Source organism: Tachypleus tridentatus, chromosome 4 (assembly GCF_004210375.1).
Source record: "Tachypleus tridentatus isolate NWPU-2018 chromosome 4, ASM421037v1, whole genome shotgun sequence".
Taxonomy (NCBI): domain Eukaryota; kingdom Metazoa; phylum Arthropoda; class Merostomata; order Xiphosura; family Limulidae; genus Tachypleus; species Tachypleus tridentatus.
The window spans coordinates 63,182,143-63,195,599 of NC_134828.1; the positions used below are offsets into that span (position 1 = coordinate 63,182,143).

A 13,457-nucleotide genomic window follows, 5' to 3' on the forward strand; every position below is an offset into this window, starting at 1 on the left:
TTTTTCCTTTTTTAACTACTGTGTAGACGAAGTCGAATGGCCGGATGAGGAAGACTGGAACGTTCCGGAAGATGCCAAAGTCCTCATCACTCAACTCCTACGTCAACATCCTATCGATCGCCTAGGAACTGGAGGCGCCCATGAAGTTAAAGAGCATTCTTTCTTCGTTGGTATGGACTGGGAATCTCTCCTTCGTCAGAAAGCAGAGTTCGTGCCTCAGCTTGATCACGAGGAAGACACGAGCTACTTTGATAGTAAGTGCAATAAGTGTGAAAGATGATACTTTGTAGCATGTGAGAGATGACTTTCCTATATTGGTGAAATTTGAAAATTACCTTTTATATATGCAAGAGACTATCTTCGTATTGGTCAAAAGGTTTATCGACAGGACTAATACGCTTATATCAAGAGACTGTTTCACTGTTATTAAAACACCACTGACTTGCTTTTGTGATCAAACAGTCAGTGTTTTCAAAGAAATAATCCAAACACCCAGGATAGGATTATACAGCTTAATAATCCAGGTTAAATAACGAGATGTCATTGATTTACTTGCTAAAGCCTTTGTTGCACAACTATCTAGAATACTATGTAGTAAACGATTCCTCCTACACACAAGGTGGACAAATGAATTCTATACATTTAGCCACTGATGTACTCGTTTTGTATAAGGTAACGAAACCATTTGTAATTTGTAATTGGCACCCTTTATTTAAGAACAACTTAAACGTAATTCACAATGGGGTTCAAGGATGAAAATGAATGTCCTACACAATAGGTGGTATTGAAGAACAGTATACATCTATAATTAATTAATACTGAAGAATGATAATACTCATCATTTAGTTAACACTGAAGAATGATAATACATTCATCATTTAGTTTATATTGAAGAATGTATGCTGAATATGAAGAAATGGTCTTCAATAAACAGAGTATAGTGGATTAGGTTTCCCCTGATAGCGTTAATTATTTACACACTTATTTAATGCTGTCACCTGATGTGTTTGCATTAATTAGTTGCACACGAGTTCTTGTTTAATTTATTTCTCGAGAAAACAAATTTTCTTGACATACTAAAAGAAAGTTTAGTTATTTTTACAGCTATCATACATGCCTATAATAAATTTAATTATTAAAACGTATATCAAATCAGTGTTTGAATTGTAGCCATTTAGCAATGTATTAAAAGAAATGTACCCTGACGTATATGTATGTAAAAACATTATTCTAACAGTTAATATTAACATAGAAAGGAAGAACTGTGTTATAAACAGCAAGTCCAAACTTACGATGAAAATACATTTTAATTATAAAAACAAGCGCTTTACAAAAGAAACGCCGAATACATAAAAGGATCGCCAAAAACCTGGATTACGATGTGCGATATAAACGTACTTTAAGTTTTTGGAACTTACTGCATAAGTAGGACCCACATCGGGATAGAGTTACACCATTTATCACTTACATATGAATATGTGTGTGTGCCGTGAATACAATAACCTCAATAATTAGTCAGTAATTAAATCACAAAAAATAAGATTTGGTAATAGCTTTGAGTACTCCCAAATCAAGGAAAATGTGAAACCATCATTACTAATGATTGAAGGATGTGATACCTGACGTAGGAGCAATCAGTACGATAGCTGAAGGATATGTGATATCTGACATGGGAACACTCGGTACGATCGTAACTTACTTACATGTCTCTTCATAAGAGCTAAGTCAGTGGGTGAAGTTTCGCTCTCATGATGTTTCTTGGCATGTATGATTTTATTAACAAGGGTTAAAATAATTTATATTTATGGAGTTCCCTCCACCCCACCCATTTTTTGAACAACAATAAAATTATCAAGATGTGCAAATTTTCCAGCTGTTTTGATAATGAACGTACACAGCGTCTATCATGTGTTGATACAGTGGTCTGTTCCTAGCTCTTCCATAAAATGGTTATAGGAGAGGTCAAGTTCACACTTTTATCATCTATCGAAGAAGTAGTGAAATTGTAGAAGTTTTTAAGTTAGTGTAAACAAGCGCACAACGTTTCAACAACAAAGTTTTAACTGAGAAGAAAATACAATAATTTCTGAAACATACGAGTTGATAGGTACAACAAAGATAATTCAAAACTAGTAAGCTGACAAGTTCAACAAATATTGCTTCTTAAACGGAAGTCCCAAGAGGTGTATAATAAAAAAAAAAATCATTTTTAAGCGGATGGTCCAATAAATACAAAAAGAATATCATTTTCAAACGGGTGATTTGAGATATATAACAAAGAATACAATAAAGAATATCATTTTCAAACGGGTGATCTGAGAGATATAACAAAGAATACAATAAAGAATATCATTTTCAAATGGGTGATCTGAGAGATATAACAAAGAATAAATAAAGAATATCATTCTTAAATGGGTGAGTGGATTTTAATTACTTCGTGTTTAATTATAAACTATATTATAACTGATCTGAATTTCCCTCTACTAATATAAAGTGCATTTAGTTCTAATCTTTAAATATGTTAATAAATATTGCATATGCTCGCAAAATTATACTAATTACTTGCTTTTCAAGATGTCTTTTAAGTTTATGGTTTTCTTATGTTTCTTACGAAAACAAAGCCCGTTATTCGAAATCTAAAAGCAGAAACATTATCCCTTCAATGAAATTTCCTAAAATGGCAACTCTCTGACTTATTTCAGCACGAGCTGACAGATACAACCATGAAATGGAGGAATCAGAAGAGCTGGATGACACTGATGACAGCTCTTTGTTTAGTAGTTTCTCTTCTTGTTCCCCACAGTTTAGGAGAGTTTACTCCTGTTTAGAAAAGGAGCTAGATGAGGAAAACTTATTGAAAGTAAGATATTCATGTATTTTGAATTAAACGTTTACTGTATTGTGAGTATTAAGCTTTTGAACTACATTTAAGTTTAGTTCTTGCTTCTTTTTATTAAGAGCAAAATAAATGAATGAGATATTTTCAACTAGGTTGGTTTGTCATTCTTATCACCTCTTTATCCAATACACTGTTCCATTTACCTTGAATAACTTACATTGATAATCATTTATAAACTAAAGAGTTCGCGTACGTTATATTAAAACGGTTTAGGATCCTCACTGCGTCGTTAGGCTATGTCCATACCTCCAGTCATGCACTTTCTAATGGCTGGGCATGGTGCAAGTAATGTAATCTCATTCGTAAAATGCTCCGTCGTAAGGCTGTCAAAATCATAATACATTTATGATGTATAGGAGATCTATAGGCTCTACGTACGTCGAGCAACTGCTATAGATGTGACGTGTGTTGCTCTTCCAGTCAAAGATCATTCCTGATAATGCCAGAGAGAAGTGGATATATTTTGTCACTGATCTTTGTGTTCGTGGTTTCTTGCATGCTAGAATATATCACACATTGCTTGCTATGGCTTAGGTTACTACTGTTTTTGTAGGTCTTTGAGTTGATGGTCCTGGTACTCCAACTTGATCCATATTTCTTTATATTTCGTGACTGTTATGTACAAGGTATATCACCGTCTTGGAAATTCTAAACCATGATATGAACACATTTTGCGCCGAATAGGATTACTTAATAAAACGGCATTTAATTTTCTGTGATATCACGCTACCTACGAAACGACAAATCATGTCAAAATGTAGTTCTGATACATCTCGTTGTACCTGACTATATCGGAGGTGATCATCTCTTAACTTGCTGATGCGTATCTTTAAAATCATTTTCATGTAACGTACTCAATACCCCGTAGTTGTTATGTTGATTCAAATTCAAGGTCATAAAATAACGATCATTTGTCCAGTGTAGAATAAAAAAACTTTCTCGTGAGTGTTGCCAAGTTGTTAGAGCGCTCGACTCGTAATTCGAGAGTCGCGGGTTAGAATCCCCGTCATACCAAACATGATCGCTGTCTCAGATGTGGGGCGTTAAAGTGACTGTTAGTCCCATTATTCGTTGGTAAAAGAGAGTAGTCCAAGATTTGGCAGTGGGTGGTGATGGCTAGCTACCTTCCATCTAGTCTTACACTGCTATATTACGAACGGCTAGCACAGATAGCTCTTGTGTAGCTTTGCGCGGAATTCAAACCAAACTAAATCGTGATTGTTCTGTGTAATTAATTCTTTTTCATCGAGATTAAGAAACTTATCGTGACCGGTCCGTTGCCTATGCGTCAAAGTGTAATAAGCACAATCGAACTGGCATTCGTAAAATGTAATTAGCATGTTTATTTACGTTTATAAAAGTGCGCAGACTACTTAATATATTTCGCGTATAATATATGGTAAACAATGTTCCGCGTTTATCAACTGTTTATTAGATAATCATAAGTTATTACAACAACCTTAATTATTGCATTCACTGTTTTAAAGGAAATTCTCAAATAAATATAGTAAATTTTGTGTATTTATCACTTATATTGTGTAATTATATCCTTTACAATTCGTAAAATTGCACTTACATAGATTTAGGCCTTAAAATATGCGAAAGTACATTGTAACATCTACACATATCATTATTGAACTGAGACACTGAAATACAGTTTTTTGTGATTTTGTAGCTAGCCAAAGAAGAAAGCGCTCGCAAAACCGGAAGCAACACTGACATAAACCAATCCGAAAACGCCGAAACTGGAAGTTCTTCCTCAGGTGAAGCTGCTAACAGAAAAAGTGCCTCAACCCCTGACTTGTAAGTACATATTTGTCTTCGCTGTACCATGGATACGAGGAAAGTAACCAATTGTGCGTTTACTCCTGCTGCCATATTTTGATTTTTAAACTAAACTGTACCACGTGAAATCTTTTGAAGGAGTAAATTTTCTTTCAGTATAAAAGCATAATAATTGTGTTTATAGATTCTGTAAATTTGTTTATAATTTGATTTTTAAAATATATTTTTAACTAAAGTTGATATATATGTACAGTCAATTCTTTTTATTCATATTTATCAAAAGTGACGTACAGTTTTTTGGTTTTTTTTTTACAAAACTTCTCAGCCATTTTTGGCCTTGTTACTAGTCACTGATGTTTGATGTACGAATTGAATTCCTGATAACTTGGAAGGGCAATATTATGCAAGTGGAAAAACGTGAAAAATGGTAAAAACAAAATCCAACTTGAATGATGAGCCACCCTAAATATTTTATGAGACGTTTAAAATTAGGTAAACTCGTCAAAACCACCGAAGATCTTATTATATTTATTACGTAGAAAAAAAGATTGATTTTGGGAAAGATTATTTTCAGAAATAGTTTGTAACTTTAGTTGATTCTGTTGTGTATTAGGTTTAATTTTGTAGTGATTAAACCCAAATATTGGATTTTAGTTTTAGAATATGGTGATGAGTGATATTTGGAAAAATTACATTTGTTATCAACTTTAAGAATTAAAAAAAGAGAATTATTTAAACATTCTGTCAGAAAAACGTTCTCACAGAGTTATGTTTAAAGGTTTTAACGTGAAATACTTTTACTTATCACGGACTATGTGACCATTGTTTGTACTTACATTTGTTGTTTGTCGCAAAAATAGATTGTTGAACATTTAGCACGAGTCTCAAACATTGTATAAAAATGAGTTATAATCAGTACTATGCCTTCTATTGTTTAACGTTTCTTTTATGTATACTTATAGAAACGTCAGCCAGATGTCGCCACGACACTCACCATCTCGTAAACTGAAAGAACATAAAAATAAACCCACTGAGAAGGACGATAGAAAGTTCAGGCGGAAGGAATTATTACCTCAGTTGTCTGTTACTACAGGGAAAGTATCTTCAAGTGTCTCGGTTCCCTCTATTCAACACAAACCACCACCTCAGCCACCAGAGAACGAAACTGGTATTTCACAGGACTGGATGAAACCGAAGAAGAACGGCACTCCATTTCCGGTTTCACCACATATTCCAATCCCGTCAACATCAACTTTACCTATAGGAGCACGACAGAAGGAACGCTGGGTAACAAAATCGGCTTCTGCTTCCGGATTGTCATTGATAATATCAGAAGGTATGTTAGTGACGTATTTGATTACGTCTGTATGGAAATAACCAAGAGGATAAATTCTATTATTAAAAGAACTATTGAATCTTTTTTACAATACACGCGTACAACTATACTCTTGTTTGTTTCTTAAGAGGTACCAACTACACTTAAGAACAATGTGAAATTTTTGAGACAACTATACGTGGGATAATAGATTTATTTCTCTACAAGTGTTGCACGTGATCATGTTTCACTATTAAAAGATAAAACTGTCTTATGGAGATGTAACTGAAACTAATAAGTCAATTTTGCATGTAATTACTTGTAGAAATATTCAGTATAATCAATATAAACTGTAGTTACAACCTAAATGTTATTAGAGGGGTCTATGAAAAATAAATGTAATTTTTTTTTAATTTTTAAAAATTAATAGTTTCCAATTTTATTAAAACTCACCTGTATTGTTTGCCTAAAAGTTCAAATAAACTGCTCAAATCAGAATTACTATGACTGATTACAAATGTTAAAATTAGGGATACTTAGACTGGTAGTGTGTAGGATTACATAGGTTAAGGTATAATGATCAAGCTAGGAAACTAAGAATGAATAATAGCTATTTAAATCAGGATTACGTAGGTTAAGGAATCATGATCAAGCTAGGAAACTAAGACTGAATAAAAACTATTCAAATCAGGATTACTTAGATTAAAGAATAATGAATGATCAAACCATAAAACTAAGGCTGAATAATAGCTATTCAAATAAGGATTACTTCGGTTATGGAATAATGATCAAGCTAGGAAACTAAGGCTGAATAGTGGCAATTCAACTCAGAGTTACTTAGGTTAAGGAATAACTGTGCAAGTTCGTATTACTAATATATCTGAGGATTTCTAAGGCTGATGAATTACAGCCCTCATATTCTATTTCCAGCTCCTACAGATGAAGCTGTATCACGGCCTGTAGCCCGTTCACCCGGGGGCTCCAGCACGAGTTCACGAGATACTTCACCTAACAGAGAAACGAGTCCATTGGCTCCACAGTTAAAACCACCAATCATAATCCGCAAAGGACCACGTGGGTTTGGTTTCACAGCTCGAGCAATAAGAGTGTATTTTGGGGACTCGGATGTATATACTCTTCAACATTTGGTGTCTGTAAGTTAATTCAATGCTGTGTCGAAGCTATTTAGAAAAGCAAGTTAAATGGTTTAATAGAGGAAAACAATGTCGTACAATAAATGTGTTACTACCAAAAGATAACGCTGTGATTTAATAAATGTGTTACTACCAAAAGATAACGCTGTGATTTATCATGTATAACTTATTATTCACATTCTATTCTGTCGTGTCCTATTTGAATGTGTAGCTGATATAAATGGTACGTTTTGGTCATTGGTCAACATGTTAAAACCACTTATATAATTTTTAATTGTGGGTATTAGAAGTTAAACTCATGAACGTTTTTCCATGATAGATGGCAGTTCATCCGTAATTTTGCGAAAAAAAACAACATATTCTGCTGTGTAAAGCAGTTGCAATGTAAGAATTCTGGTGCGTATGGTAAGATACAATATTATATTTGTTTCGGTTTTGTTAGGCTGAAACAGATGCGGAAAATTTGGGGGCACTTTATTTGCTATGATAATCGTGACCACTTAATTCAGACTGGCCGAACGAATGAGTGGTATAGCACGTGTTTCTGTTTGAACCTGTCCGACTCCAAGCTGAAGCTTGAGGGCAGATATAGCCGGGAGTGCTAAAAAAAATTATTTTTCTTCACCCCGTACGTAATTTGAATATACGGGTAGGGTTAATATTAAAAACAATATGATGGGAAAAAAAGATAAAAATTTAGAGAAAAAAACAAATACAATTTTGGCAAAACAAGCAAACAAAAAAATAAGAATTAGAAAAATAATAGTAATAGAATTAATAGTAATAATAATAATAATAGTAACAGTATTAATATTAACTTGAAGTAATCAAATAAAGGCGGAAAAACCGACGACTGGCATCACAATATCAACCACCGATATGGGACTTTGGATCCTTTAGGGCGGCGAGGGATCTGTAGATCCTATGCCAGGAATCTGATGTGGGTGTAAAGAGGAAGACCTCGAGAAAACACACTTTCACTAGCAGGTGCTAATATTGCCAGGAAGTACCCTATGAGACCTGGGAGAGGAAGGAAAGGCTTAATGACCAAACTCACTTTTTTAAGTCTGTGGTGGTGTACAAATTAGTTAAGTGAGGTTTGGGATAAGTGACACATCGAACTATGTTTTTGCCTTCGCTATGGGAGGTCATGGGTTGATTAAAGAAAAACATAACGCTTTCCGTCATAGTTATATGCAAGTATTTATTTCCCATTGAAAGGGGCACATCGCAACAGGTTCAAAATTTAGGGCGCATGCCATCTCCACATGGTTCCGCTACCTACAGGTTGAAACTACTGTTAATGGATTAACCCTCCTGATGTGTCCGTGCACTCGAAGATTTAGTTGCGTACTTGTTTATGCCATTATATACTTCTGTTATATATAATTGGCTTAATTGAGTTTCAATTCATTTTTGAGTTCTGTTTAATATACTTCAAAGCTAACGTTCACAACTCGTACTAAACTGTAAGCTTCGTTAAATGTTAAAATATTAATGTGTTACAAATGTGTCTTCTCTCGACATACAAAACATCGGTTTATTTTACTTATATAAAAAACAAACAAACAAAACTACTACGAAACCTGTTAAATCTATAAGACATACAGGATATCCGAACGGTTGAATAAGTTAAAAATGTCAAGTTCTTTGAAAGCTTTAATGTTATTACAAATGTTGAAATCCTAACATACGAGTCTATCTTTTGTAATGCTTTAAATATGGCATAGCTTTGTTATAAGAAATGTCTTTTTGTGTTTGTTAGTTGTTGAAGTATGGACGAAGTTCTTGTACACACAGTTAAATAAGTTTTGTACATCAGTTGTGGGTGATTATGTCTGGCATTTCGTTTTTAAAATATTATAGTACTCAAATGCAAAGATTTGAATTGAAGTTTTAATGGATTTGTTTGTAAAATGCAATGTTGACAACTCGACAAATGGTGTTTTAATTAATTTCCCTTAAAGCTTAAGTTATGTATCTCTGCTTTTTTTGTTAGGCCGTTGATAACAATGGGCCAGCCTTCGAGTCAGGATTGAGGCCTAGTGATTTGATTACACATATAAATGGTGAGCCTCTTCAGGGACTGGTCCATCATCAGGTACTTCAGCTGATCTTGTCTGGTGGAGACCGCATTACTATTCGTACAATGCCGTTAGAGAGTACTACCATAAAAACTGGTGGTCGTAAAAGACACCCGTCTTCCATTAAGATGGTTCGTCGACCAATTGTACGGAAGCGTTATGGCCAAGGAAAGAGAGATGCGCAATCTGATCGTAAAAGGAGAGCCACTCTCCTGAGGAGGTTGAGTAACAAACGAGCTAGTGCCGACTTGCAACATTTGGTTTCTAGATCTCCTCCTATGTTGACCACCAGCCACAGCCTACAGTCCTTGAGCAGAGGAGCCGAGATTGCTCCAGGATCCCCAACACGTAAAGGTCCACGATCTCCACCGGCTAACAGGCTCTGTTCGACATCCGAGTCTTCCTACTCCGCAGGTAATTCTTCTGGAAGTAGTTCCCCCAGTTCTAGTGTCCCTGGTTCCCCAGCAGGAACTGCCCAGTTCCAGCGACCAAGCTCTCTTCACGGTCTTAAACACAAGTTGATTCAGACCTTCCGCTCTCCTCGTCGGAAATCAGTGGGGCATGTGCCCCTCTCTCCCTTAGTTCGCACACCTTCTCCTTCTTCTTTACATTCAACTTCACCTATACGATCACCTTCTCCTTTGGCTTTCCCCTTGGCCCACCATCCGGCTACCACATCACACAAAGTCTCCTCTGGAAGCACTCTAACCCCCACCAGTTCAGGCAAAAAGATTTTCATGCGTCCTAAGAGCGCCGAGCCTGGATCTCCACTTCTTAGACGTGCCCTTTCTCCTGATCGGCTTCATTCCAAGTCATCAGATGTCAAGTTAAAACAAGGTAAACTAAAAAGAGAGTCTTTTAGTGGGCACACCTCCTCCCCTCTTGCTCTTTCCTCGACCCCAGCCTCAAATTTCCATCATCACTACACCTCAGCTGGTTCCTCTCTTGTTTCAAAACCTACTACACCCCTTTCTTCGTTTTCGCCGAAGAAGGTTTCCATTATTACAACTGAAAGATCTCAGCCATCAGCGTCAAACGGACTGGTAAGTAGCTCAGAGACTTTTACTGATAAACAGCAAGATGAAAACACTAGAGTTGCATTTTCATCTAGTCATTCTAAAGATCTTTGCGAGCATGGACGATCAGGTGCAGTGCGTGAGATTCGTGAGGATACTCATCAACCTTATGGCTCTAATTTAAAGCTTAAAACAGTAGATGAAAGAAGCGTGGACAATTTTGAAGGCGAAGAGCAATCTCCACCCCCTCATGTATCAAAAATATCGTTAAGTTGTGACTCCAAAGACAGAAGAACAGGAATTAGAGATCAAATTCTTCCTGTGCTAATTGAAGACGCTACTGTGCCACCCGATATTGCTCATCAAAGTAAGGAAGAAGAAGAGTTAAAGCTGCCACCTATTGACGTTACCATGTACTTACCTGTAATCCCACACGCCGTTGGCCAGAAAACGGTTGTTGCAGAGAAGTCGCCATCTTTGTCCGTTTCCATCACTACAACAAAAGATTCAGCTTCCCGGACCACCACCTCCGGTGACATCCAGAATATAACAGTTTATCCACAGAAGAAAGATGACATCTCAACAGTCAAACTAACAGAAGTGAAAGAAGACGTTAGTAAATCACTACTCGATACGCCAATTAAAAAATAATCGTAATTATTCCGGAACCATTAAATTATTTTTAATTTATCCATTGTACGTGTAATATGTGCTTGTAAATATCAAATTGCTTCTAAAGTAAAGTCAGGAAGTTTACACTTTTGATTGTTCTGTTTCATTTTACGAATGATGAAGATTTTTGAAAGTGTTTCCCTGTGTAATAATTATTGGTGTTACGACTGCACGTTTTGTGGCTGACAGAATGTACTTGTATGCTTAGCCGAGTGTTTGACACAATATGATATTCTATATATTTAAAGTCTGATCTTGTAAATAGATGTGTTATATGTTGTATATATAGTAATTTATTTTTGTCTATTTTTGTTGTCGTTTTGAAGATTCTACGCTAGCGATCTTTGCTTATCGTAACTTTTGTAGCAGCAACGTAACTTAAACAATACTTATTATTCAATAACTACTTTGTTCAGTAACGTTCTATTCCTATTCTTCTCTTTGTCTTCCACTCGCGTAATATTTCTGAAACTTCTATAAGTAAGAACGAAAAGTTCCTCGCATCATGTACGCTTAGTGTAAGATAGAAACTTAGTCACTGAAAGATATATCAGAAACTTTAAAATAGAAGTGGTGATATACTTGAAAGCTATAAATAAGGCCATCGATTTCTACGTTTACTGTCAACCTTTATTTCTATAATATAGGATTTAGTGAATATGGTTTTATATCTATAAAAGTGTAGATCTTTTAACTAGATACTTAATGGACAGTCATTGCCGTAAATAGAAATGTTTACAACAAAAATGTAGACATTTCGTGCTTCAAAAACATAGTGACTGTGTCATGTTAGTTAGAAAAGCTGACATAAAAATATAAAACAGCCGCCAATAAAAGTAAGAAAAATGTACTTTAGGGGCCATTGACATACTTTAAGTGACTAATTGGACTTATTTAATAAATGTGTATATCTGTTAATTTATTTAAAGAAGTTTGTGGTAACATGCAGCTAAAAGCATGGACCAACAATTTTTGTTTGATTTACCACAAACAGGCTATAAATGAGATTAATTAAAGCTGTCAGAACTCACTTCAGTCATATTTAGTTCCCGTGAAACATTTTTTAGTTATGAGATCTCTTATCGAGTCAGATTAAGTCCAACTCATGCTAATGTACTTAGTGTGTTGTTACCTTTATATAGCATTTACTTGTAGGAAAACTATCGTTTTAAAAATGACTTTAATCCAAGTAAGTTAATAGTTAGCTCAACTATACATTTTAAATAAAAATTGTGACAACACACATGTAGAGTATTTGAATCTGAGTATTAATTTGATCATTTCAGTGTATCATATGATATTTAATTACGTTATGCTATTTCAACAACAAACTATTTGTGTCAGTTTCAAAAATGCATATGTTTGTCTTTTGATCAAATGTTTGAGCATATTAAATATAACTATTATCTATTGATTGTAAAAGTAAACTTAGGTTCATTCCTCTGAAATGTTAAAACCCATTGCTGCCTGCACTTCGTGTTACAAACTAAAGTCATTCCTTTTTCTACCTCAGTGGAAGGTTTTATTTGTAGTTTAAGCGACACGTACATGTTTTTAATATTTTAAAAAAATATTCATGACCCAATTTCCATTAATACTACTTTTTCATGACTTTAGCTTCTGTGTGGTATAAACTGAAAGTACTTTGCCGTATTTATTGTAATACCAATGTATATGGCCGCAAACCATTGAATGAATGTGTCGGCTATGGCGTTATTGTGTTTAAAAATGGAAGTTTAGTTTAATTTATTTCAGTTACGGTTGTGTAAAATACAGTGACATTTTGGAATGAAAGAAGCTGAAACTACGTGATATTAGTGTTTAAAAACAGTAAAATGAGGTGGATATTCTAGTTTTTTAATTAAAAGTGAAAATTTAAACGCAACTTCTATGCTTATCTAAATATTTTAGTGTGAAAGTTAAAATGTGTATTTTAACTTTTAATTAAATTCTAGTTAATAGACTGGTACAGATATGTAAACGCGTCGTTTAGAAATCGTAACAGCATCGTTTAAATTCGAGAGCAATTTTTGTTTGACGCTCTGAGTGTAAACATGTTGTTATCCGCATCTTTTACTGTACACGTGAAAATGTTCCCGGTGAACAGTCACGTGGTTTGGAAGTTTTAGTTGTATGTTCAAGTTAGTGCTTTTGTGTGTAAAGTTGTGAACTCGAGGGATTTTGAGTCGTCGTAAGTTAAACATTTCAGCAACCTTAGAGTAGAATTTCTGTTTACTTAAACGAAATTATTTAAATTGCATTGGAGATAGATTTCCTTAGTAAAATTACCAAAACAGTGTTATTCCAAGTTACCTTGTTAAATCCTATGTAGATGGCGCACGTCTTGGTAATGGTTAATGAGCTTTTTACTCGATGGTGAAATGGAGTAGGTGTGTTTCTTAAATTAAAAACACTGTTCTGGGAAAAACTAGGAAAATCCAAATGAAGAAAACACTTGGCAAATTCTGAGGAAGCTGTAATGTACGAGTCTAATATCATTTCAAGCACTGTGTTTGTGACAATGGTATTATA

General features: G+C 34.8%; 1 protein-coding gene across 12 annotated transcripts in view; it reads left to right on the plus strand.

Moving 5' to 3' along the window:
• The window catches only part of LOC143249272 (microtubule-associated serine/threonine-protein kinase 3-like), a 192,348-nt gene extending 179,399 nt beyond the window's left edge, over positions 1 to 12,949 (plus strand). For all 12 annotated transcript variants that reach the window (XM_076498816.1, XM_076498817.1, XM_076498823.1 and 9 more), the window contains 6 exons: positions 27 to 254; positions 2,703 to 2,860; positions 4,575 to 4,702; positions 5,647 to 6,020; positions 6,930 to 7,153; positions 9,153 to 12,949. In XM_076498816.1, the coding sequence (XP_076354931.1) occupies positions 27 to 254; positions 2,703 to 2,860; positions 4,575 to 4,702; positions 5,647 to 6,020; positions 6,930 to 7,153; positions 9,153 to 10,904 (2,864 nt within the window). In that variant the 3' untranslated portion in view covers positions 10,905 to 12,949. The remainder of the gene's footprint in view (positions 1 to 26; positions 255 to 2,702; positions 2,861 to 4,574; positions 4,703 to 5,646; positions 6,021 to 6,929; positions 7,154 to 9,152) is intronic.
• Positions 12,950 to 13,457: the final 508 nt, after the last annotated feature.